The 27,132-nt window shown below is 46.1% G+C and overlaps 1 protein-coding gene across 6 annotated transcripts in view; it reads left to right on the plus strand.

Annotated features, from left to right (window-relative positions):
* The window catches only part of SLC11A2 (solute carrier family 11 member 2), a 68,362-nt gene that overhangs the window by 24,614 nt on the left and 16,616 nt on the right, over positions 1-27,132 (plus strand). For all 6 annotated transcript variants that reach the window (XM_083729424.1, XM_083729425.1, XM_083729426.1 and 3 more), the window contains 13 exons: positions 2,499-2,623; positions 4,579-4,704; positions 6,065-6,184; positions 10,407-10,513; positions 13,242-13,312; positions 15,084-15,151; positions 16,293-16,448; positions 19,310-19,468; positions 20,650-20,733; positions 22,550-22,669; positions 23,897-24,046; positions 24,453-24,526; positions 26,622-26,775. In XM_083729424.1, coding sequence (XP_083585550.1) covers positions 2,499-2,623; positions 4,579-4,704; positions 6,065-6,184; positions 10,407-10,513; positions 13,242-13,312; positions 15,084-15,151; positions 16,293-16,448; positions 19,310-19,468; positions 20,650-20,733; positions 22,550-22,669; positions 23,897-24,046; positions 24,453-24,526; positions 26,622-26,775 — 1,514 coding nt within the window. The remainder of the gene's footprint in view (positions 1-2,498; positions 2,624-4,578; positions 4,705-6,064; positions 6,185-10,406; positions 10,514-13,241; positions 13,313-15,083; positions 15,152-16,292; positions 16,449-19,309; positions 19,469-20,649; positions 20,734-22,549; positions 22,670-23,896; positions 24,047-24,452; positions 24,527-26,621; positions 26,776-27,132) is intronic.

Here is a 27,132-nt window from a genome sequence, read left to right on the forward strand (position 1 = left end):
GTCTGTCTAATCTAGCCTCCTGTGACCTCTCAGATGCCTTTGGGAAACTCACAAGTCAAAAGCCATTCCATCAAGATAAGGAATACTTGAATACTTTATAGAAATTTGGTATGTGCAGAATGGAGCCCCTGCACTTCAGTCAATGGGCAGAACGAGCTTGGACTTCAGATGAAGGATATGTTTTTATGTCTAGAGCAAAAAAAAAGCATGTCAGTAATAACAGACTTTTGCTGGGATTTCTTGAGCACCAAAGGATGCTGTATAGTACATAGCATTAAAACCTGCCTACGGGCTCACAATCTAAACAGACTGATAAGGAGAAGGAAGATGATGGAGGAAGAGAGATGCTTTGCCGACTAGTAGTTATGTTGAAGGGAGAGAGCAAATGATCACCTGGTTTGGAAAACAGGAGGAAATGGCTTCTCGTTCTAGAAAGGTATTGGTAACAAGGGAAGGACTGGAATCGATCTGGCTGTAAGGAAGGAGCAGCTGGGCTCTGGACTTGGCAGGACCTGCAAGTGCAGGTAGGGGAACGCATGTCCTCGAGAAGGAAGGTACCTCTTCACCACCACCGAAGGGCAGCCCTGTGGTCTCTGCTGGAAGCCAGTCATATATAGACTGCACAGCTAAACTGGATCCCTGCCTGTTGTCACCCACCCAACCCGATTGCAGGGACCCAACATGTTGGAACCATCAAATTGTGTTTTGGGAAAGTATTGCAGTAGGCCTGCAACTTACTTGGGGGTTACGTCCTGGAAATTGCACCTAAAACATAAATTCTGTAAAGTAAAAATCCATTGGGTTCAATGGCAGGTAGGATTGCTAAAGTCATTTTTTCCTGAAAACCCACCCTTTTCTGCCCCATTTTTAATTTTTCGCTATGTATGTAAATCTGAACGTGCACAAGTTAGCTGTGTGCAAGTTGTTGATACTATTCTTATTATTTGTATATGTTGTGTGTAGATTATTAGCCAACACTATAAATGCTTTCTTATCTTCTGCCTGTTCCTTTTGCCATTGGCAGAATTGTTGAATTGTGTGAATTGTGCTCTCTTGCATCCTTCCGTTCTTAAATCTGTGGGGCTTAGCTTGTTTTCTTCTTCAGCAATGGCCGGCCATTAATGAGGAAGACATCACATCATGCATTTCGAGGGAGATATTTCTTAAAAGAACTTTTCTTGCAGTCAGGGTTTTAGAGTGATTGTACCAAATTTCATCTTTGTACCCCAGAAACAACCTTGCAGCTTTGAAACAGGAGAATAAGTTTCTTCTGGCAAATGACAGGGCACATACACAAACTAAACACATGCAAAATATGGATAGTTTTAAGAGCGATTAACCGTGGCTTCATTGTTGAGGGACAGATGACCTCATACAATTCCTAAAATTCTATGTAACCTGACTGGCGGATAGTGAGATCCTAAACATGACTACTTTTAATTCAGTGGGACTTGCTTCTGTAATCCCAGGTCAGTGGGCATCACATTTTAACGTTAATTTTATTCTCCCCTTTTAAGAAAATGGGCCTGTGATAAGGAAGACAATGTCAATGTACACGAATTAAGTTTCTAATATGCAAAGCAATTTACCATGTTTGCTTTATCTCTGTCTACAGTCATTCTGTCTACTGTAAGGTAAAGGTAAAGGGACCCCTGACCATTAGGTCCAGTCGTGGCCGACTCTGGGGTTGCGGCGCTCATCTTGCTTTATTGGCCGAGGGAGCTGGCGTACAGCTTCCGGGTCATGTGGCCAGTATGACTAAGCCGCTTCTGGCAAACTAGAGCAGCGCACGGAAATGCCGTTTACCTTCCCGCCAGAGTGGTACCTATTTATCTACTTGCACTTTGATGTGCTTTCGAACTGCTAGGTTGGCAGGAGCAGGGACCGAGCAACGGGAGCTCACCCCGTCGCAGGGATTCGAACCGCCAACCTTCTGATCGTCAAGTCCTAGGCTCTGTGGTTTAACCCACAGCGCCACCCATGTACATTCTACTGTAAAGGTAGAATTTGCCAGTAATGGGGGAATTGCACCAATCTATCCATGAGTTATTTTCTTTTGGGGCTGGGCATGCAGTTTTTCTAAAAGAAGAAGAAGAAGAGTTTGGATTTGTTTAACCCACAGCGCCACCTGCATCCCTTCTGTCTACTGTAGTCACTACTTTTGGACATGAGGGCTGAGAGGTCCAGCAAAAGGTCTCTAGACGATAATCCTTTGACCCACCCACCCCTATCTGCTAAGCCAGACACAGAGAGAGTGCCATAGCATACAATCTTGTGTAAAACTGAGGTAGCCAATAAACTTTCCTCACGATGCTCTTGGACGACAAGCCTCTTCCCATCTCAGATGATTGCCCATGGTGCCTGGCACTGATGGAAACTAGTCTAGCAACATTTGACAGGCACCGTGTCTTTGACTTCACTTGACGTGAAGGTTGGCATTGAATTTTTCTCCTTTAAGCTGCACTCTGCTTATCAAAATTTCCATTGTCGATTTGCAGAAGATTCCTCGGGGGACGGCGTGAGCACCATTTGCAACACCACACTACCATCTCACCTTTCCGACTCTACAGATGAATTTACCACCTACTTTGATCAGAAAATACCTGTACCTGAAGATGAAAAGGTAAGCAAGGGCGTTTGGCCACCTCTCCTTCAGGGGAAATAGAGGTGTGTGCAGGGCAGTAATCCCCAAATGCTGTGTTGGGGAACTACTATTACGCCACGGAAGAACTGCTTACACAGAGGAAGAAATAACCTACCTGAGCCCCAAGGGACAACCTGTGGAAGAGATGGCCCACTGTGTCCCTGCCTTGGCCAGGCTCCCTTCCAGACAGCTTCTTCTGGGAAGGGGTGTAATTCTGCACAAGGTGCCATATGCAACAGAATTAATCCATTATCCTATGAGGCTGCATGAGTTGCTCCTTTGAGCTTCCCTCTTTCCAGTTAAGGCCAACACTAAACTCATGCAGAGATAGGCGGTTCTGGGTATTTTGTTCCTTTGTTTTGTTTAAGTTGGGTTGGGGTTGGTTAAATGTTTAGTTGGGGTTGGCAGTTATTTTAATTTGGGTATAACTTCTTCCTCCTCCTCCTCTTCCTCCTCTTCATTTCTGTTGATTTATTGGTTTTAGTCTGTATAAGATACAGTGGTACCTCTTGTTGCGTAACCTCCAGGTTATGGAATCTTTGGGTTACGGCTGAATCTTTGGGTTACGGCGCATGCTCAGAAAGGCGCCTCTGGTTACGAAGTTTTTGGGATACGGACGGGCCTCTGGAACAGATCCCGTTCGTAACCAGAGGTACCACTGTATTCTTTTTTTTTAACGTTTGATGTTTTATTATGTTTATATATGCTGAAAGCCACCCAGAGTGGCTGAGGAAACCCAACCAGATGGGTGGGATACAAATAATAAAATTATCATCATCATCATCATCATCATCATCACTATATGATCTAAAGCTCTCTGTCTCCAATGTTTAATTTGAAAGGGAAGCATGTTTTTGCTGTTAGAAATACAAAGTTTCAGATATTCAACTATAAAATGGCTTTCAGTGGGTTTTCTTCCGCTTAGGTTTTCTTTTTAGTAAACAAATCCCAAGTTCCAGGCCATATGTTGGACATGTAATACTATTTGAAGATGATTATAGTGAGAGATGGGCCTCTCTGTACCTACCTATTACTTTCCGGGAAGCAGAAATGAAACAGTCATTTTCCTTGCTAACCTAGCCAGTGTAATGGTTGAGTGAAGAGGAACAATGGTGCTCTGTGGACAGCTACTGATGTTAACTTTTGAAATGTCACAGCAGCACAGGCCTTTCCCTGCGGGCTGCGTGTGTTGGCAGTCCCTCTATAAGTAAAGCACGGACATAAATTTAGCTTCTTGTGGATCACCTCTGCAGCTAATGATAACCACAAAAGCTTCCTAACCAAAGGAACGTTGAGGTTCAAAATAAGCTTCTGCAACAAGGAGAGGCATTATCCAAAACCAGACCATAACATTTGGGAGTCAGAAACCCTTGCTGTTCTGCTGCAGATCACCCAAAGATTGATAAGTAGATCCAAACTTTGCTTCTCCCCGTTCTAGGGCACACAGAATGTATGCAAGCCACTGCTCAGGCTTATTTGGGTTTGTGGCCGCCCCACATCAACTAAGCCTTCCTAGAGCGCACCCAACATTCCCTTGCAGTCTGAGGTTGGTAGTGTTGGATGGGAGCTGTCTTTCAGAGAAGCTTGCCTGCCATCACAGGTCTTCTGCTTGAGCAAGCCCTGATAAGCTTTAAGGAACCTTCCCAGAGCACAGTTCAAAGTAAATGCTCTAAATTTAGGCCATTGTTAAGATAAACGTTTCTGGCGTGATGTAGACTTCGTGAGATGCTGTATCGTTGGGTGGGTTTGCTGCTTTTCTGCTCCTAGCGTGATGGTCCTTCTGGAATTAAAGCATTGGTTAAAAAAGAAAGAAAGCAACAACAAAGCAACTTTCTGTGTTGATTGATTGTGACATTAATTGTCATTTGAAGAACTCCTTCCCTTCTGTGGAAAAACATCTCCCCACTCTTAATCCCCCCTTTTTTCCTTTTAAGCATCCATGGTTCAGTTTTCGAAAACTCTGGGCCTTCACTGGGCCTGGGTTTCTCATGAGCATAGCCTACTTGGATCCAGGGAACATAGAATCGGATCTGCAGTCTGGCGCCATTGCAGGCTTTAAGGTAAGTAGCCTCTTGCTACAAAACATTTGCTCCTGAGCATCTAAAAGCTAAAGAAGAATGGGAACTTTTTACAAATTATCTAAAAAAAAAACAAAATGAACTGGACTCCTTGGCAGGTTTTGAATAAACATGCACAAATTTATTGATGGTTAATATAGTAGATAGATAATATAAGGATCTATACAATTTTATAGTAATGCAGAGAACAATATGAGTTGAGAAGGAGAGAAAGGAGCTGAGGGATGTCTTGGGGGGAGGGTTCGTTGGGGAGGTGGGGAGGAATGGAGGGAAATAATGAAGATGATATGTTTCGATATTTTTTATGTTGAAATTGTTAATAAAAATAAAATAAAATAAAATAAAAGCCACCCATAGAGTTTTGAGAGCTTAAAGAGAGCCTATTCCTACTCCATGTGCCAATATTAATTCTAACCAGAAGATATTTATCATAACCGTGTTCAAATAGGGGACTCCACAGCCTTCTTGGGGTGAACTTGTCTTTATTGCTTGAGTCCTCCTGACATGAAGATGAATTGCAGTGGGACCAGGCTGCTCTGGCAAGAGCGCTCTTTCTTCCCAAACCACCCAGATGTGGATGTCGCCCCGTACCATAAATAGGCAAAGCTGCATCTCTGCCTGCCCTTTAAATCAGGGGTTCAGCTATTCTCTTGTTTCTCTGTAAGAGCAGAAACCTGAAGGTCTACTGATAATGTAAGATCAAGTGGTGAAGCTGTTGGTGGCAAAGCAAGCTATTCTGGAACAACCTTCAAACTTATAATATATTCTTCTGCAGCTGAAAACTTAAGTTTTAAGCAACTCAGCTAGAGAGATGTTTTATTTAACTACTTTGCCCTTAGCAGGTAAGATAGGCTTAAGCTTGATTGCTTACATTACCGGAGGAGGAATGTGCTGGTTTCCTCGTTCATAAAAAGCTAGATTGAAATCTAGTAGTATATTTTCCTGAAGACATTCCTGCCCTGTCCGGTTCCAACAGTCCTGCCAAATGGTACTCTCCAAGGAAGCTGGGGGTTGTAATTCTTTTGCATACACGGTAAGAATATCCAACAGAGAAGTCTCTAGACTACAGTTCACATGCCAGTGGATGTGTCATGTAGCCTGAACATGTCTGGAATATTCTGCTTCAGCAGTTATTTCTTGATAAAACACGTGCAATTGAAAGCTGTGTTCTCCTCCATGCCCTGTTTCTGGTTGTGAGAGGGGTTTGAGGCTGCATCTGTATTTAATTCATGAAGAATTGCAGACACACTTTAGGAAACAGAATCCTTAGGCTGGCTGGCTGGCTTCCAGAGTTCTCATATCTTGGCTGCTCTTGACCTTGCTGTGCTTTTGTGCCTTTCAGCTGCTCTGGGTTCTCTTGCTAGCCACGATCATTGGCCTCCTCTTGCAGCGTCTGGCAGCGAGGCTGGGCGTGGTAACCGGACTTCATCTGGCAGAAGTATGCAACCGGCAGTATCCCAAGGTGAGTGAATTGAGCCATTCATTTGGAAATTTATCTTGTTCTTTTGTTGCGAGCAGAGGAATGCACCTTGTTGTAGGATCAGATCTCCCCGTGTGTTAAAAGCAGCTAGACAGGATTGGAATATAGGTGATAACTGGTAATGGGGGGTTGAGCAGAGGCAGGATTGAACAGGCCTGGAAGAGGGGGGCCAGGAATTGTGGAAAGTCCCAAGAGGCGCCTGAAGATGCCAGGCTGTTCTCAAAGTCGTAGGTCTGTAGCCAAAGAGAATAAGGGAACTTGATGCATACAAGGGACAGAACAGATCCAGAAAGGCAAAAAGAAGCAGATGGGAGAAAGGCAGATGTGTTGTGCCAAAGAGCAACATGCAGTGGAGTTAATGAGACCTAGAAGTGAAGTTGGAAAGACTACACCAGCCTCCAGATCCTCTGGCTTTTGCACTATTTCTGCATATAAAGAAAGCACCGGCTGCACTGTGGATGTCGCCCCCTTACCCTAAATAGGCAAAACTGCATCTCTGCCAGCCCTTTAAATCAGGGGTTCCCTGTCAGGGGAAATAGGGATGGGTGAATCTGAGTGCACCCCTCTTTTAAGATCATCACCACCTCCATTACCTGGAGGAGAATTTGCTTGCTTGCCCCGACTTTCCCATACAGCTCTTACCTTGAACCCAGGGCTTACTTTCCTTTTTTTTCCTTTTAAGTGAGTATCTGAATGTCTTCTGAATGTGTGCAGAGAGCACTTCTCTCAGCACAGAGTAAATTGCATGATTTTGAATTGCGGGGCTGGGATTGTGGCTTCCAGGCAGGCTTGCATCTTAGCCTCGTCCTTCCTCCTCGTTTTCTACTACGCTCGTGCAATATTTGCTTTGTGTTGCCTCTCCATAATCACTTTAATTGCTGGTCTTTGAAGAAGCCAGTCTGCTTAAAAGCTTGGATTTAAACAAGCACATCGGAGTATTTTGTTGGCTGTGGCAATTTTTGAGGCTTGTTTCGGCAAGACACAGTTGCCTAGGGATGCGGATCTCAGCTGCAAAACACCGGGATTAGCAAACCCTCCTTGTCTGCCCCCATCTTATTTCTGGTGACGTGTCTCTGGGTGGTCATGTGTGTGTTTATATCTAACCCGGGACTCAGTTTCCTCTTGGGGTATTCAGAACTTGACACATCTATTTGCTTCCTCTCCCCCGGGGGTTGCATTAAAACACCCTCAGTAAATAGGAAGTTGGGTTTGAGTTGAGTCCCAGGCCAAGCCAGGCAATTCCAAGTAACTATTTTCCCTGAACTGAAGGAGGAGGAAGCTGCGTTCTGAGATCTTCTGGGACTGAGGTGGTGTGGAAACTGCTCCAGCGCAGCTTCTTCAAAACAGCCTCCAAAAACCATGTGGGAGGGGCCAGTTTCTGGGAGGGCCGATACTGTCAAAGAAAGAGCTGCAAATGTAGGCTTGTCCCGCCGGCCTTGTACTTCTGCTGTTCTTCCTCTTGGTAGCATCAGGCAGGAAGCTAATGCAAGGAGGGACAATTTTGCAAACTACCGTATTTTTTGCTCTATAAGACTCACTTTTCCCCTCCTAAAAAGTAAGAGGAAATGTGTGTGCATCTTATGGAGCGAATGCAGGCTGCGCAGCTATCCCAGAAGCCAGAACAGCAAGAGGGATTGCTGCTTTCGCTGCGCAGCGATCGCTCTTGCTGTTCTGGCTTCTGGGATTCAGAATATTTTTTTATTGTTTTTCTCCACCAAAAACTAGGTGCATCCTATGGTCTAGTGTGTCTTATAAAGCGAAAAATACAGTAAAATGCTAAAAAGTTTCCTTTCACTGTTGTTCGTGTCTCTAATGGGCAGTGCCTTCCGAAAGCTCATTGTGGCTCTCTGCAGAAGGATTTGAATTTTTTTTACTTAAAAGCACGTATCTTCATACTGAGCTTCCCTTGTAGCTGAAAGTTGGCTTCACAAATCTCGTTGGTGTCTGTTGGCTCAGGACTTGCCAAATTCCAGTCAGTGTAATCCACGTAGGTGGTTGCAGGTCAGCAGATGCAGAATCCTTCCCTCATCAGAAGTGTTTGATTTCTAAAAACAGACCGCAGAGGCTGTTATTTTTATTGCTCAGTGTCTGTGATAACTGGGGATCTTCCGCCCCTTTTTAATCTGCTTCTGTCGCTGTGTCTGGTTTGATCCACAGGAATTAGACCCTAATATAGTGGGATCCCTCTCGCCCATTGGCTCAATTAGGTCCACCAGGCCTTACAATTTTGGCCGCAAGGCTGTTTTTTGGCTCATCAGTTTCCACTCACCTGATGCCATGGCAAATGAGCGTGTCTTCCGTCTAGGGCAGAACAAGACCAGTTTCCCCACCCACCTTGTGGCTAGAAGAACTTTCTGCCTGTGATTATGCTCCTCCCTTCCCCAAAGGGATCATGTCGAATCGCATTGAGCTCAGCAGCCATTTCTAATCAATTATTATTTTTTAATCATTCTGAGTTTCGATTGAGCTGCATCCATTGTTTACTTCTTCTTCTTTCAAAACTCAATGCTGTTGTGTTTTCCACATGATTATATTGATGGAGATATTGTTTGCTAATTTTTCCGTGAGGCTTTATTGCCGTGAGCCACTTTGAGATCAGTATTAATGTAGGGAAGTGGCGTACAACTCTTAAATCTAATACCTGATGCCACACACATGACAGGTAGATCTGTGACTGCAAAAGGACAGTTAGGAGCCTTGGTGCTCCTGTTGCTTAAACAGTCTTAACACTTGATAATATTAGGGCCTAATATTAGCTGTCAAATATAGATAACATTAGGGACGCGGGTAGCGCTGTGGTCTAAACCACAGAGTCTAGGGCTTTCCCATCAGAAGGTCAGCGGTTCGAATCTCCACGACGGGGTGAGCTCCCGTTGCTCGGTCCCTGCTCCTGCCAACCTAGCAGTTCAAAAGCACGTCAAAGTGCAAGTAGATAAATAGGTACCACTCTGGCGGGAAGGTAAACGCCGTTTCCGTGTGCTGCTCTGGTTCACCAGAAGCGGCTTAGTCATGCTGACCACATGACCCGGAAGCTGTCTGTGGACAAACGCTGGCTCCTTGGCCTATAGATTGAGATGAGCGCCGCAACCCCAGAGTCGTCCGCGACTGGACTTAACAGTCAGGGGGGTACCTTTACCTTTTTATAGATAACATTATTAGCAAGCTTTCAAGCTTACCTGCTTCGTGTGAATAAATACGTATTGCTGCCTCTGTGAGTTTTTTTGACCATCAGGTTTTGCTAGATAGAAATGAAATGGAGACCCAGGAAGGGTTCCTTTCCTTCTCTCCACCCTATCAAGTAAAAAGGTAAAGGGACCCCTGACCATTAGGTCCATTCGTGGCCGACTCTGGGGTTGCGGCGCTCATCTCGCTTTATTGGCCAAGGGAGCCAGCATATATGGTCATGTGGCCAGCATGACTAAGCCGCTTCTGGTGAATCTGAGCAGCACACAGAAACGGCATTTACCTTCCTGCCGGGGTGGTACCTATTTATCTACTTGCACTTTGACGTGCTTTCGAACAGCTAGGTTGGCAGGAGCAGGGACCGAGCAACGGGAGCTCACCCCGTCGCAGGGATTTGAACCGCCGACCTTCTGATCAGCAAGTCCTAGGCTCTGTGGTTTAACCCACAGTGCCACCCACGCCCAACCCTATCAAGTAGAAGTGGGCAAATCATTCTGGTGTGTACCTCAGTTGCTCAAGAAAGATTTGGAAAAAGAAAAGTTGTTTATTTATTTATTTAGCAACACCTTTCAGCCATCAACCCAATCAGATGGGCGGGGTACAAATAATAAAATTATTATTATTATCATCATCATGGAATTCAAGGTGGGATCCTTGTGGTTCCCAGTCAGTCTTCCATCCAGACAGACTCAGAGCTGCTTACTTTCTTTCAGCAAGGTGGTGGGTGCTCTACGACAGAGCCCTGGGGCACATGAGATTGATGGGCAAAAAGTAGTATATTTGAAGAGAAAAGGGGTTAAGATTTGGTGGGGAAGAAAGTCACTAATTTCTTGTGGAAATATGGTTGTTTGTGTACCATTAGGATACCTCATAGTAGGAAGGTTGTTCATATTAACAAACTAACAATGGAAGTTGTGTTTGTGATTTTTAAAAAAAATTCTGGGTGTGTATCCTTGTTTTCCCCATTTGCTTCTTTCACATTTTGTGTGTGTATAAAACAACATTCTTGATTGCACCTTAGGTTCCTCGGATTATCTTGTGGTTGATGGTGGAGCTGGCCATTGTTGGCTCAGATATGCAAGAAGTCATCGGCTCAGCAATCGCCATTCACCTCCTGTCTGTTGGGATGTAAGTTGCCTTTTGGTCCTCTGCTTCTGGAGTGGTGTCACCAGTTCACATTCTGAACGAGGGAAAACATGGTTTGCTTTCTTGCAGTGCCCTGTGTGAAAAGCGGAACTTCTGATGGCTCGTCTATATATGGAAAAATAATAAACGTGGCACAGCCCTTCTAGGACTGTCAAAATTTCAGAATGCAGTTGGGAAAGTCCAGATGCTTGAATGTACCTCCTTGTGAAAAAGAAACTTCCTTCATGTAGTAACCTAGTTGATGGCACCCGTCTGTCTCGAGAGACAATGGAGTGCACCTCTTAAGGGTGAAGTCAAACCACTGCATTAACATCACCTCTCTGCGGTGCAAGCTTGGGCAGTGTGTATGGAGGTCCTGGGTTGCAAAGACAACAAGACCCCCCTCTCGGTCTCACTGATGTGGTCCAAAGGAAAGCCAAGCAATATGTTTGGCACCAGCTTGGCTGCAGGATTGCATCATTGAGAAACTCAGGCTGGAACCATTCATCCCAACTTTCTCATTTTCCATATTCAGCGATGGTTCAAATAGTTTGGGGATGTGTCTTTACCTTGGATCCTGGAGAACCTTCAAGCATAGGATTCCACAAATGCATTATTGAACCAGCTTAGTCCTTGGCCGGCTATGTCCACACAACATTTCTAAACCTTTGCAATTCAGCTCACTGATTTCTGTAGGAGAGAAGCTCTGACAGTGCAAAGCCATCCCTCCCATATGCTGTCTCCTCTTTGCTGCCACCAGCTCTCCCATAATACACCCCCCCTTACTTAGAATAAACCAGGGGTAGGAAATCTTTGGGGACGCCGGTGGCACTGTGGGTTAAACCACAGAGCCTAGGACTTGCTAATCAGAAGGTCGGCGGTTCGAATCCCTGCGATGGAGTGAGCTCTCGTTGCTCGGTCCCTGCTCCTGCCCACCTAGCAGTTCGAAAGCACGTCAAAGTGCAAGTAGATAATTAGGAACTGCTCTGGCGGGAAGGTAAACGGCGTTTCCGTGCGCTGCTCTGGTTCGCCAGAAGCGGCTTAGTCATGCTGGCCACATGACCCGGAAGCTGTACACCGGCTCCCTCGGCCAGTAAAGCGAGATGAGCGCCGCAACCCCAGAGTCAGCCACGACTGGACCTAATGGTCAGGGGTCCCTTTACCTTTACCTTAGGGAATCTTTGGCCCTCCAGATGTTGCTGGACTACAGCTCCCATCATCCCTAACCACTAGCCAACTTGGCCGGGGCTGATGGAAATGGGGATCCAACCAGTTCTCGATACCCCCAGGTTTCCCACCCCTGCTGCAAACCCTCACCCTCCCGCTTCACCACTGCTTTGCCCTCCGAATTTTATTTTAAACATTGAGTAAGTAAATACACTGCAGATATGGGCAGTTAGAAATGAGATCCGCTCAGGTTTTTTGGCAGAGCTTTTGAAAAATAAACAACCCTTTGTTTGCCAACAGTAACGGAGCAAAGTTGTACTCTGGCAAGCTGAGTGAGGCATCAGAATTGCTCAGGAATTCCCCAGGCAAAGGAATTCAGTACCCCAGACTGGGAATTCCATCGCCAACAGAGCCCTTGTCTGCTGGGAAGCCTAGCACTACACAGTCCCACATAGGTTTTTTTTTGACACAATACCGTCTGTTGCAAGACCATGTTTATAATCTATTACACGTTTTATGTTAATGATTTCTAGTCCTTATGTGACAAATTGCCACTGGCAAACTGAAAAATAAATCTCAAACCTTTCCCCTGTAGGAATGTTCAAACTTCTTGACGTGATATTATTCACCTTTTTCTGAGCCCTTTTCTTTGCTGCTTGCCACCTCTCAAAAAGAAAAAAGTCACAACTGTATACTGTGTTCTAAATGTCTTATTGTTGATATTCTTCCATTGTTCTGGAAGCCTTCCACCCTGAAGGGCAGGATGCAGCGGCTATAAATTAAATGGAACTGTGTGCCCCTTATTTTATATGATTGCATCTGAAGAAAGCACCAGAGCTCAGTGGGCAGAGCAAAGACTTTCCATGCCAATGGTCGCAGGTTCAATCCCTGGGACTGGGAATGTCTCCTGCCTGGAACCCTGAGCAGCTGTTTCTAGCCAGTGTGGACAATACTGAGCTACAGGGACAAATTGGTCTGACTCTGTATAAGGCAGGGCTACCACAGCATTCTGATAGTTGCCGTATTTCTTCCAGTTCCTTTCTGAATACTTCTTAACACTGAATTTTCGTGTCATGGTTAAGAATTGCTAGGCAATATTTAATTGCTTTTTAAAAAAACAATGGCTACTGTGTGCCTTGTTCGAAAGGCATGGCACTGTCATCCTGGCTCCACTCTCTATCCCGTCCTGAAAGGGCAGCTGGTTTTCTAAAATGCCCGCAGGGTTCAGAGCTTAGCTGGGCATAGCCAGTTGTAGCAACCAGGCTGCTGCTAAGTTGCCCTTTTTTTTTTCATCACTGGGGAAATACAACGTTTCACCCCATAAACTTTCAACAAACATGCTTAGCGTTCCTTGTGACTTTCTCTTATCTGATTCCCTCCCCTTCCGCGGTTGAATGAGGCTTCCCAGGTTCTTTGCCTCTCAATAGGCAAGTATTTGGTCCACCTTTCCCAACATTTTTAAACAGACTCTGAACCTAAAGGGGGATTGGACCCACTTGGTTTTCAGCCGCTGAACTTAGAACACCCTGAAACCTCCTCCGCTGCCTGTTTTGTCTTCCTGCAGAATCCCTTTGTGGGGCGGAGTTCTCATCACAATTGCTGACACCTTTATGTTTCTCTTCCTGGACAAATACGGTAAGCTCCTTTCTTATATAAACGCTCCTCCTGTCCTTAGTAATCTGACGAGTGGAGCAAGAGCACTTTCGCAATCAACTCTGAGTAGGCCCTGCTATTCATTGGGGCACGCTTGCGAAATCCTGGAAAAGGGCTTTTGCCTGCAACTTGCTTTGCAAAGACAGACTCCACATTGGAGGCCCTTCTGGGAATGAGGATTAGAGCTCGTATGGCTCTCCAGATTGCAGATTGGTGAAGTCTCGCAATCCACTTTGCAAAAGCTGTGGATTCCAGCGGCATGATGTCTTGCAAGGGAAATGGCTACTGATTCAAAATGATTAATTACTTCTCATGTGGCTTTCCTTGTTCCTATAGTAATCAACTTCCTGGTTAGGTATTGCCATTCGCTCTTCCCTGCCTCACCTTCCCCCAAAGAACCAGCCTTTGTACATGGCCTCTAATGCTCTATGGGCTGGTGGGCTTAGGAGCCAGTGTGGCGTAGTGGTTAAGAGTGGTAGTCTCGTAGTCTGGGGAACCGGGTTCGCTTCCCCGCTCCTCCACATGCAGCTGCTGGGTGACCTTGGGCCAGTCACACTTCTCTGAAGTCTCTCAGCCCCACTCACCTCACAGAGTGTTTGTTGTGGGGGAGGAAGGGAAAGGAGAATGTTAGCTGCTTTTAGACTCCTTCGGGTAGTGATAAAGCGGGATATCAAATCCAAACTCCTCCTCTTCTTCTTCTTCTTCATGTGTATGCTTTTCATGGAAAGAAAGCCCATTGAGCTTGGTAGACTTTCCTTTCAAGTAAATGTCATGGGATTGGGCTGGAAAGAGTTTCCATTTTGTGATGCAGGTGTGCACCTGTCACTCAGTATTATGGAATCCTTCCTGTCTGAGAGAGAAGCCACAATGCTTTTGCTGAGTTCTCTTTCCACACCAACCCAAGTCTCTCTCTCTCTCTCTCTCTCTCTCTCTCTCTGTGTGTGTGTGTGTGTGTGTGTTGTGGAAAATGTTCTGTACTTGGATTATAAAAATTGCTGGTCTCTTCATTGCTGGAGACGCTGCAATTCAGCCTTTCCTACCTGCCCTGCCCCCACCTCTTCAATTGCCTGTTTTCCTTTTTCTTTTTTCAAACTTGTTAAATTGTGAAAGACTTAAGGGGAGCGTTTGCCCATGCTAGAATTGGAATTTGTTTCCATTGCACCTCTGAAGCACAGGGGGCATATATGGGTCTTTAGAAATGAAACGCCAGCATGGTTCTCCTCTTCTTCCCCCAGTGCTAGACCACTCGATGGACCCTTTTGCTTCTTTAAAATTATTTGAAGCCTGTCCACCCCACTCTCTCCTGAATTAGAGTACCCGTTCATCTGTGGGCATGCTTCAATTGCGAACCACTCTGTCCCTATAGTATGGCTGATCTTCTGTTCTAGCAAAATAATATATTTTTCCTGGGTGTTGGAACGAGATTGAAAATATATTTTGACTTCTAGTTGCATCCTAACAGTTGTATTCAATGCACCACTTAAGTCGCTTGTTCCATCAGTGCAAGGATTCCTCCTTGCGCAATGGAAGGGCCTCACACTGTGCTGGACATTCACGGCATGCATGTCATTTTGTTGAATGCCGCCCCGGGAGAGCAACTTGTGCGGTGTGTAAATGTGCACGGCGCTGCTTGCCCTGATGCCCGGTGTGATGAGGTGAGGCACTGAGGAAATGCTTTCACTATTCTGGACTGTACGGAAGGACTTTTGGCTCCCAAAGTTTCTTTTAAAAGGTGCATGTGTGTCTTTCTCAGGCTTGAGGAAACTGGAAGCTTTTTTCGGGTTCCTGATTACTATTATGGCCCTTACATTTGGATATGAGGTAACATTCCTTTTTAATATGTGGGGGTTTTGCATTAGAGATTAAAAAGCGACTTTTCCCATTTAGGATGTAACAAAACACGTTGAACTAGATGATTCTATGTGACATCTTTTAGTGGTTTCACATAATAATAATAATAATAATAATAATAATAATAATAATAATAATAATTTATTTATTATTTATACCCCGCCCATCTGGCTGGGCCTCCCCAGCCACTCTGGGCAGCTTCCAAAAGAATATTAAAATACTATGATACATCAAACATTAAAAGCATCCCTAAACAGGGCTGCCTTCAGATGTCTTCTAAAAGTCTGGTAGTTGTTGTTCTCTTTGACATCTGGTGGGAGGGCGTTCCACAGGGAGGGCGCCACTACCGAGAAGACCCTCTGCCTGGTTCCCTGTAACTTGGCTTCTCGCAGTGAGGGAAGGCCCTCGGTGCTGGACCTCAGTGTCCGGGTAGAATGATGGGGGTGGAGACGCTCCTTCCGGTATACTGGGCCGAGGCCGTTTAGGGCTTTAAAGGTCAGCACCAACACTTTGAATTGTGCTCGGAAACATACTGGGAGTACATAGTCTGACTGGCCATAGAAGTGGTCTTCATATTGTTTGGGATGAGCTTGTGATTTCCCACAGGGGTGAAATTTGCAGCTTTGTGGTGGTGATGCATTCACACCTTCCTTCATATTTATTTTTATCATGCTTATATCCCCTCCTTCCTCTCAATGGAAGCACAGGGTGTGGCTAACAATATAAAATATTAGCAATAAAACGTTGTTAGAACTTCTCATCAGAGCCAGATGTGAAAACCAAACAGCAGCTGTGCAGTCAGCAAAATCTGTTACACCCCAAGGGTACAGATGAATAGATCTAATGCGACCGTAGCTCTGTATCAACATGGCCATGTAAGAGTGGGCTGAAAAGAGAGATTTGCTGTCTTGGTCTTCCCCAAGCGTGGCCGTTGGTCAGGGTTAGTGGGAGTTGTGGTTCAGTAAATGTCTGTGGAAGGCTGCACTGTCTGAGAAGGGGCAAGTGTCTCACAAGGGCATTGCTGCATTGGTCTAAAAGTAGACATCTGTATCTTGCCCAAGGCTGCTTGCGATTCCAGCTGTGCTAATAGCCATCCTCTATGTCCCTACAGTATTTTAGGGTGGGACCAGACCAGGGCCAGTTGTTGAAAGGGATGTTCATGCCCTACTGTGAAGGCTGTGGCGTCCCTCAGCTAGAGCAAGCCGTCGGGATCGTGGGTGCTGTCATCATGCCGCACAACATGTACTTGCATTCTGCACTGGTCAAGGTAAGCTTGGGGCGTTGTTGTTTTGTGCCGATTTTCACTTCAGTCTTTCCCCTCACCAGACGTTCCCAGGGACAGTCCCCGGATTTGCAAATCTGTCCCCGGACAAATTCCGTCCCCAGATTTGCAAATCTTTCCCCAGGAAACGTGGCAGCGGCAGCCTCAGCAGCCCAGAGCCAGCCTGGTAGCGCAGTTGGCTCCGGCTGGCTTCAGGAGCTGCTTGCTGCTGCCGCCGCCACTGCCGAAGGGGAACCAGGGATGTCCGGCAGTGCAGATCTCCTTCCCCCTTTGTTTTGACAGATCGGGGGAGGCCCGGGAGTCATGGGCAGGCGGGCGCTGCCCAGGAGGGGCGCAAGGCGCATGGTTTCTCTGCCAGGCAAGGTGCAAAGCCCTTCTTTCGCATTCTGTGAAACATAAATGTGCAGAGTTTTTTTAAAAAAACTGGGCAACAGCCGCCCGCCTGTGACTCCCGAGCCTCCCCCGTTCAGTCAAAACAAAGGAGGAAGGGGGCAGGAGATCGGGGGAGGCTCGGGAGTCATGGGCAGGTGGCGCACTGTTGCCCAGTTTTTCAAAAACTCTGCGCATTTAAGTTTCACAGGGTGCGCAAGAAGGGCTTTGCACCTTTATACAATATGCACGTGTGCTTGGGCCCAGGGTCTTTTGCCTCAACATCCCCACTACTGATTCTCTGTTGCTACTCAGCTTCCAAAAAAAAAGAAGAAAAAAAAGTGTCCCCGGATTCATTGGAAAAAAATCAAATAACCATACACTCACGAATGCCACACAACAAAGTCACACTTGTGAACCTTCGCACACTTGGCTTCTGAAGCGGCCGCCTGTTCTGTGACACAGTGGCACCACTCTTGCTTCCGTCTCGCATGTCAGTGTACACACACACACACTGGGAAATCAATCCTGTGGTGTAGTTAAAATGGCTGCCTTTGCTATACTGCTCGCTGTGCTAAAATACCGTATTTTCCGCCCTATAGGATGCACTTTTCCCCCTGCAAAAATGAAGGGGAAATGTGTGTCCTATGGGGTGAATGCAGGCTTTCGCTGAAGCCTGGAGAGCGAGGGGGGGTCGGTGCGCACCCTGGGGTCTGGGGTCGGGGGAAGCTCGGGCACCTGGGGGGAGGGAATTTTTTTTCCTTTATTTCCCCCCCCAAGAAAATACGGTAATAATGCTGGGGGAGCGGAGAAGAGGCCAAAGATACTCTCACCACCCAGCAGTCAAATTGTGCCTACCATTGATGCCTTCAAATCAGCCTTCCATGAAAGGCATTCATCCATGCACCACAACAACCGTGCAGGCTGATAGGAAGAAGCCACAGCGTCTCTCATGGCACAGGCCCCCTAGCTCCGTGGCCAGGAAGACAGCAGTTTTGGCTTGCTACAGTAACCCTAGTTAGAGGGACGTGGGTGGTGCTGTGGTCTAAACCACCGAGCCTCTTGGGCTTGCCGATCAGAAGGTCGGTGGTTTGAATCCCCGCGACGGGGTGAGCTCCCGTTGCTCGGTCCCTGCTCCTGCCAACCTAGCAGTTCGAAAGCACACCAGTGCAAGTAGATAAATAGGTACCGCTCCGGCAGGAAGGTAAATTGTGTTTCCGTGTGCTCTGGCTTCCGTCATGGTGTCCTGTTGCGCCAGAAGCGGTTTAGTCATGCTGGCCACATGACCTGGAAAGCTGTCTGTGGACAAACACAGGCTCCCTCGGCCTAAAAAGGGAGATGAGCGCTGCACCATCATAGTCGCCTTTGACTGGACTTAACTGTTCAGGGGTCCTTTACCTTTTACCTTTACCTTAACCCTAGTCTTGGTTGCCTGTTATGTTGGCAGGATACCACAGGGATTGTTGTAGCCTGTGATAGGTTTTTAAAATCTAGTCACTCTTTTGAGAAGAGTTAACAGCCCTCTTTGGGATATTTTACAGCTTTATTTATAGTTTTCAGCAGTGTGTGTTTTCCCTTTAAATTCACGTTCCTGTATAAAATGTGTTGTGGTTCCCATCTTGAACTAAAAAAGGACCACATCAGTAGTCCAGCATCGTTCTCATGGTGGCCAAGCAGATGCATACGGGCTGCATTAAGAAGTGCTTTCTTTTCCCCCTGTTCCGTATCTTCCAGGATTCAGCTTTCTTAGACAAACCCAGGTTCTAGTATTACTGTATTTTTCGCTCCATAAGGTGCACCTAGTTTTTAGAGGGGGAAATCAAGAAAAATAATAATATTTCCCTCCCAGCCCCAAAGAGCAAAGAAGCCAAGACAGGGAGTGGGATCCATCCCACTCGCTTTCTTGGCTTCCTCTTTACCCCTGCGCAGCCTCTCCAGCTGGGGGCAATTCCCCCACCTCCCGCAAAAGCCCACAGGAGCCGTGCACCCTTTAAGGAGCGCGCGGCTCCTGCGGGCTTTTCTACGAGGAGGGAGAAGGGACTGACTGGCCGCATCAGTCTCTTCTCCCTCCTGAGGAAAAGCCCGCAAGAGCCGCACGGAGCTTGTGTGCGGCTTTCGGCGGCTTTTCCTGCCTGCCTCCCCCCTGCATTCACTCCATAAGACGCACACACATTTCCCCTTCCTTTTTAGGAGGGAAAAATGTGTCTTATGGAGCGAAAAATACAGTATGTTGGGTAGGCCAAGGTGGAAATTCCCATACATTAACTTTCTGTTCCGAAAGGCCGGGGTAGTCACAGGTGCATTATCGTACAGCATGTATCTGTGAGACCCTATGTACACAGCCTAGCCCACCTAACTATTGACCTTCAAAAGATGGGTGAATATTCAGGATTTGCAGAGTATGCCACCTGTTGGCTTGGACACAGCCTTGAATAAACCTCTTGCAGGCTGTGATAACCTGTTCTGTTTCCGTCCAGTCTCGACAGGTGAATCGGGCCAACAAGAAGGAGGTCAGTGAGGCCAACAAATATTTCTTCATAGAATCCTGCATTGCCCTCTTCATCTCCTTCATTATAAACGTCTTTGTCGTTTCGGTCTTTGCCCAAGCCTTCTTCGGAAAGACAAACAAAGACTTGGTGAGTCCCTATTCTCTGTTTCTATTCTGGTACAATTTCTTCCATAATTTTAAGGCATTCCCAGAAGGGAACAGGATATATACCAGTAACTTGGCGTGACCCAAACAAAACCAGTATTTGAAGCATTTATGTCACACTCATCTGTCAAAGACGCGGGTGGCGCTGTGGGTTAAAGCCTCAGCGCCTAGGACTTGCCGATCGAAAGGTCGGTGGTTCGAATCCCCGCTGCGGGGTGCGCTCCCGTTGCTCGGTCCCAGCGCCTGCCAACCTAGCAGTTCGAAAGCACCCCCGGGTGCAAGTAGATAAATAGGGACCGCTTACTGGCGGGAAGGTAAACGGCGTTTCCGTGTGCGGCTCTGGCTCGCCAGAGCAGCGATGTCACGCTGGCCACGTGACTCGGAAGTGTCTTCGGACAGCGCTGGCCCCTGGCCTCTTGAGTGAGATGGGCGCACAACCCCAGAGTCTGTCAAGACTGGCCCGTACGGGCAGGGGTACCTTTACCTTTACCTTTTACATCTGTCAAAAAGTGTCCTTTGAGTGGATGTGAAGATCAGTAATAAGGCAGGCCCCACCCTGAAAGAGGATCACAAAAAAGCAAATGCGATTGGAGGGAAAAGAAGGGAGAAAGCCAAGCCCCAGGCACTGATTCTTGGTTGAAATACCTGTAAGACTTGTTGGAAACAGTTCAAGGAAAAGGGGAGTTGCTTGGATCTCAAAAGAATCAATAGAGCGACCCTACATATGGGACCAGCATGGGTGACCGTGCCTGGCGAATATTTAATATTCCTACCTTCATGGCTGTGATTCGTGGGTTGGTCACTTATTTCTATTCTGATTTTGAGCTGTGTTTTAATCAATTGTTTGATTTTGTGTTTTTAATGTATTATATATTTGGTGTTAGCCGTCCTGTGCCTGGCCTTGGCCAGGGAGGGCAGGGTGTAAATAAATTATTATTATTATTATTATTATTATTATTATTATTATTATTATTATTATTTTATTACATCCCATTTCTCCTGCTGCATCCTGATGGAATCTCCAAGCATTTATATTTACATTATTTATATTTATATTTATAACATCACATCACAGCACAGCACAGCAATATGTTCCTTTCTTCATACTTGGATCGACTTTGTGAAAACGTAGTTTTTGAAACATGTCAAAATTTGTCTTTGCAGCAAGAAATGTGTGCAAATAAAACCTTTGCTCCACCTTCGTTGTTTCAATCAAATGGGACCCTGGATGTCGATATCTATAAAGGGGTGAGTAGGTCTTTGAACGGCCATATTCATTTTTCTTGAGGTAGCAAAGGAATATTGGGCTTGGCTCAGAACCATATTTGATCATTTCCGCCCTTGCTCCCCCAAACAAAGTTGACTACATTTAAAATTCATGAAGAATCTTGTGTGTAGCCAAGGAAAGGTTGAATCTAATATTATGCAAGCAGACTTCCACTGGTGCAATGGGACTTTCCCTCCTCCTTCCCCATGCCCCCCTCCCAGCACACATTTCAAATCTTCCAGAGACACCCCCTGGAGCAGATTTTCGGGGGTGCAGGAGGTCCCATTGGAATAGCAGAACACTCTAACATTTAGCTTGTACAGTGTCTACATTCTCTTTTATCTCCTTCTATTATCACTTTTAAAAAGAGCAGTGATAAACACAGCTCTATAAGGATGCTGGCTAAAAGTCCAAATTTAAACGGCAAAGGACCGTTGATCATTAGGTCCAGTCGTGGACGACTCTGGGGTTGCGGCGCACATCTTGCTTTACTGGCCGAGGGAGCCGGTGTTTGTCCGCAGACAGCTTCTGGGTCATGTGGCCAGCATGACTAAGCCGCTTCTGGCGAAACCAGAGCAGCGCACGGAAACGCAGTTTACCTTCCCGCTGGAGTGGTACCTATTTATCTACTTGCACTTTGACGTGCTTTTGAACTGCTAGGTGGGCAAGAGCAGGGACCGAGCAACGGGCGCTCACCCCGTCATGGGGATTCGAACCACTGACCTTCCGATCAGGCTCAGTGGTTTAGACCACAGCGCCACCCGCATCAAATTAAAAGCCACCATAGTCCAAATTAAAAACCATCATAATCTACCTCTGAAAAACACGAATATGCAGAGTCATAAAATATTCCGTTTTGAAGACAGTGAACAAATCTGCCTTAAAAAGGAAGGTTTAACAAGCTTCCAGAAGGATGTTAAAGAGGAGCTATCAAAGATCTTGGGGAACCTGGTGTACATACTGACACCCCCCCCCTAAAAAAAAACCAACCCCACTTCAAACTGGAGACAATGCTTTATCAGGCATTAGGGCAACAGTCCATATGTTGTCTGTAAAAAAACAACAACAAAAAAACCCTGCAAAAGTTTTGATTTCAATGTTTCAGCCATTGTTTTTCCTCTGGATTTAGCAGGGAAGGACAAGAGAGGAGATGCAAATATTAGACAAGTTTGGGTCTCCCCTTCATTGCTCTAGTGCAGGGGCCAGCAAACCTTTTCAGCAAGGGGCCGGTCCACTGTCCCTCAGACCTTGTGGGGGGCCAGACTGTATTCTGGAGGGGGGGAAATGAACAAGTTCCTTTGCCCCACAAATAACCCAGAGATGCATTTTAAATAAAAGGACACATTCTACTCATGTAAAAACACACTGATTCCCGGAATGTCTGCGGGCCAGATTTAGAAGACGATTGGGCCGGATCTGGCCCCCAGGCCTTTGTTTGCCTGCCTATGGTCTAATGTTCTGCAAACAACCTGAGGGAGGTTTTTTTTTATTTCTGCTCCCATCCAGAGCAATAGTTCAAGCTCATTGCTCTTGGGAAAATGGAAAGTTGACAACGTAACTGTCATTTGGCACTGGTGTATTTATGAAAATTAATATATGTGTGCAGTAGCCCTGACCTTCAAGTTCATGTTCTGTTTAAGTAAATTGGCCAACCTCATCTAGATAGCGGTTTTAATAAAATGGCCCCCTTGCATTAGATCGCTGCCTTGGCAGCTCTAAATTGTAAGTCTTTATTTGCCCTCCTCCCTCAGAATTTTATGTTTACACATCACTGACAAGAATCCTTCTGTGTTTTAGGGTGTTGTTCTGGGTTGTTCTTTTGGCCCAGCTGCTCTCTACATCTGGGCTATCGGGATTCTCGCTGCAGGTCAGAGTTCAACAATGACGGGAACATATTCTGGACAATTTGTCATGGAGGTATTTAATCTCTCTTCGGCCACGTTGGCTTCTGTTTGTCAGCCAGGATCCTTTTTCCTTACTTGAGTGGGGATGAGATGATGGAGATGTCGCAACCTGGTCTAAACAGTTCGGTTACCTGTGGGTGTTTTGCTTTCTGGTGTATGCAAGCAATTCTGCATGAAATCTCTCACCTGCAAAAGAAAAACAGCGTGCAATAACTTAGGCTGCTGTGTAGCATCTTCAGAGCAGATGCTGGGACTAAGAAAACAAACAGCAAAACTTGTCTTAATGGCATTTTTTAATACCTTTTTTAAAAAAAATCAGACTTTGCATGGCTTTCCATTTAAAGGTAAAGGGACCCCTGACCATTAGGTCCAGTCGTGGACGACTCTGGGGTTGCCGCGCTCATCTCGCTTTATTGGCCAAGGGAGCCGGTGTATAGCTTACATACAGATTCCGGGTCATGTGGCCAACATGACTAAGCCGCTTCTGGCAAACCAGAGCAGCGCATGGAAATGCCATTTACCTTCCTGCCAGAGTGGTCAGTCACACACAAACTCAGCCTAATTTACCTTGCAGCTTTGTTGTGAGGGTAAAGGTAAAGGGACCCCTGACCATTAGGTCCAGTCATGGCCGACTCTGGGGTTGCAGCGCTCATCTCGCTTTATTGGCCGAGGGAGCCGGTGTATAGCTTCCAGGTCATGTGGCCAGCATGACTAAGCCGCTCCTGGCAAACCAGAGCAGTGCATGGAAACACCGTTTACCTTCCCGCCGGAGCGGTACCTATTTATCTACTTGCACTTTGACGTGCTTTCGAACTGTTAGGTTGGCAGGAGCAGGGACCGAGCAACAGAAGCTCACCCCGTTGCAGGGATTTGAACCACTGACCTTCTTGTCAGCAAGCCCAAGAGGCTCAGTTGTTTAACCCACAGTGCCACCCACTTCCCGTGGTTTTCCATTTATGATTATATAAATAAAAAGGATTATTTTTTTATTTTAAAAAATCACCATGGAGTGATGTTTATGAAAATGAAAGACACACAAAGGTAAACAATAATCAAGTGAGAGAATACTGGAAGGTTGCGAGTGTATCTTTGTGAAGGTTCTGAGCATTAAGCTGAAAACTAGCTAGTTAACCTGAGAATGTCTGCCTTGTACTCGTATCCCACCCTACAAACTGTTGTTTGATGACATTTGAGCTCTGCTGGCTATTCGGGTCATTTGTCTCCCCATTGCTTGTTTCAGGGGTTCCTCAATCTGAAGTGGTCGCGCTTTGCTCGAGTGGTTTTGACTCGCTCCATCGCCATCACGCCCACCCTCCTGGTTGCCATTTTCCAAGATGTGGAACGCCTGACCGGCATGAACGACTTCCTCAACGTTCTTATGAGCCTGCAGGTGAGTATCCTGAAGAATAGTTGTGGGGGCACATTTACTGGCCGCAGCGAAATTTGCCCTCGGAAAGGCTTGGGAGGGATGACGGAATCCAGGTTCGACGCACTGGTTTTCAAAAGCAGGGATTTGAAATAATAAAACCTAGCAGTCCAATGAAAGGAAACTCGGCACATACTGAGTTGGTTTAGCAGTCTAAGGCCCATTTGATTTCTATGTGGAAAGTCAGACCTGTGCAATGCAGGTTATTTCGTATGCTAAAGGAGACAAGCCATCACCCTCCAGGGAAATATCATAGACTTGAGGGTGAGTTTTGTAAGGCCAGCTAGGAGGAAATCCAGAGCTGGAAGCCCAAGTTTAGGATACCTTCTTGAGCAATATCTCCCTCTCCCCTTTTTTTCTTCCTTTCCAGCTTCCTTTTGCATTAATTCCAGTCCTCACATTCACCAGTTTGCGTCCTGTGATGAATGACTTTGCCAATGGCCTGTAAGTATGAAGGATTGCATGCGTAGCACATCCTTGAGGGACCTGAGAAGGGAAAAACAGATGCATAATTGCTTCTGAGCAGATATTTCTCAGTACAGTGGTACCTTGGTTTACGAACTTAATCTGTTCCGGAAGACCATTCTTAAACCAAAGCGTTCTTAAACCAAGGCGTGCTTTCCCATAGCAGCGGGGGACTCGATTTACAAATGGAACACACTCAACAGGAAGCGAAACGTTCTTATTCCAAGGCAAAGTTCACAAACCAAAACACCTCCTTCCAGGTTTGCAGCGTTCTTGATCCAAGCTGTTCATAAACTAAGCTGTTCTTAAACCAAGGTGCCACTGTATCTGGGAACTGTTGTCACTTGGGCAAGCCACTTTAAATCTCCGCACCTGGATATAATTCCGCAGCAAGTTGAAGCTTTGCTTTATTACTATGAAGGGACACTCTTCAGATGAGCATAGGGCTGTGTGCCGGTGCCTATTTCTCTCCCCACCCTATAAATAAAAAAGGGCAGGGGACACCCTCCCCCAAATGTGTGGACTGTGTTTTATAGTCATTATGACCAGTGGAACCTGCAGCTTTGCAGCTTTTCTGTGGGATGCCAGGACCACGTGTCCATTTTAGTTTGCTGTACTCCTGGGCAACATCTTTCTCTGTGTTTCGCCAGGCTGCTGTGTGCAACCACTGCTGCCACAGGTAACAGAAAAAATCAACTTCCAGCACGTCGCATAAATACTTGAAAAGCAATACATGCAGTGACTTGCCAGCTGCCGAACCTTTTACACTGCCGTAAAACTTAGTAGAATACCACTTGTGTGTATGTGTGTAGGTGTGTGTGTGTATACACACACACACACACACACACATATATATATATATATATACACACACACACTTTTATACACACACACCCTACCTCATCACTGCAGATGGTGACAGCAGTCATGAAATTAAAAGACACCTGCTTCTTGGGAGAAAAGCAATGACAAACCTAGACAGCATCCTAAAAAGCAGAGACATCACCTTGCTGACAAAGGTCTGTATAGTTAAAGCTATGGTTTTCCCAGTAGTGATGTATGGAAGTGAGAGCTGGACCATAAAGAAGGCTGATCGCCGAAGAATTGATGCTTTTGAATTATGGTGCTGGAGGAGACTCTTGAAAGTCCCATGGACTGCAAGAAAATCAAACCTATCCATTCTTAAGGAAATCAGCCCTGAGTGCTCACTGGAAGGACAGGTCCTGAAGCTGAGGCTCCAATACTTTGGCCACCTCATGAGAAGAGAAGACTCCCTGGAAAAGACCCTGATGTTGGGAAAGATGGAGGGCACAAGGAGAAGGGGACAACAGAGGACGAGATGGTTGGACAGTGTTGTCGAAGCTACCAGCATGAGTTTGACCAAACTGGGAGGCAGTGGAAGAGAGGAGTGCCTGGCGTGCTCTGGTCCATGGGGTCACGAAGTGTCAGACATGACTAAATAACAACAACATATATATTTACACACACAGACACACACACACGTGTGTGTGTGTATACACACAGACACACACACACTTTTATATATATGCACACACACACAATCACACACACACGGTGAGTCCTTTAAAAGAGGCCCGGTGGATACAGAGTACACATGTTCCACGGGGCCCCTTTTAAAAGACTCACCTTGTATGTATTTCCAGTACACATGAACACACTTGGGCTGCTCTTCCACATCAGTTTCCCCTGCCCCCACACTGCAGAGTCCCATCCTGTAGGCTTCTAGGGCAGTGTTTCCCAACCTTGGGTCTCCAGCTGTTTTTGGACTACAACTCCCGTCATCCCTTGCTAGCAAGACCAATGGTCAGGGATGATGGGAATTGTAGTCCAACAGCAGCTGGAGACCCAAGGTTGGGAAACACTGTTCTAGGGTATTAGGTGGTTTCTGTAAATGTGGTCACATGACTTTATTTTTGTGAACTTTTTTTGGGTGGGGGAGGGGGTTGAGTATTAAGCCTATTCTGTTGCACTTCTCAGCCATTCTGCATAGTTGCAAGTCATTCCCAATTCATCTCCTCCCACTATAATAATTGTTTCTTAATTTGACTTTTAGGGCCTGGAAGATCGCTGGGGGAATTCTCATTCTTATCATCTGCGCCATCAACATGTATTTTGTGGTGTCGTATGTAACTGGCCTGGGACAAACCCTCTATTATGTGATTGCTTCACTTCTCAGCATTGTCTACCTGGCCTTCGTGGCATATTTGGTAAGTTAATGGTGGGTTTGTAGCGTTGTTGTTGTTTTCCTTTTTGAAGACTTACATCTTACTAGGAAGCATGACTTTCTTCCCCCACCTGTTCTAGAGATGGTTTTTTTTTTGTTTTTTTTTAAATCTATGGCATTTCCAGGCAATACTATTCCAGCACACTGGGAAACTGCCAGATGTCAGAGGGCAAGCGGGCAAATTTAGCAGGGGGTCGAATACTTTTCCCCCTCACTGTAGGTGTCTTCATGCAGAGTTCTTCCCTCCGCCATCCCAGCATATAGCAGTTTCTGTAACTGCATCATTTCCCACTTAAAAATAACCTTATCTAAGGAAAATGAGATGGATTGCCCAGTAAAT

This window comes from Podarcis gaigeae (assembly GCF_964106915.1).
Source record: "Podarcis gaigeae genome assembly, chromosome: 2".
In the NCBI taxonomy this organism is placed as follows: domain Eukaryota; kingdom Metazoa; phylum Chordata; class Lepidosauria; order Squamata; family Lacertidae; genus Podarcis; species Podarcis gaigeae.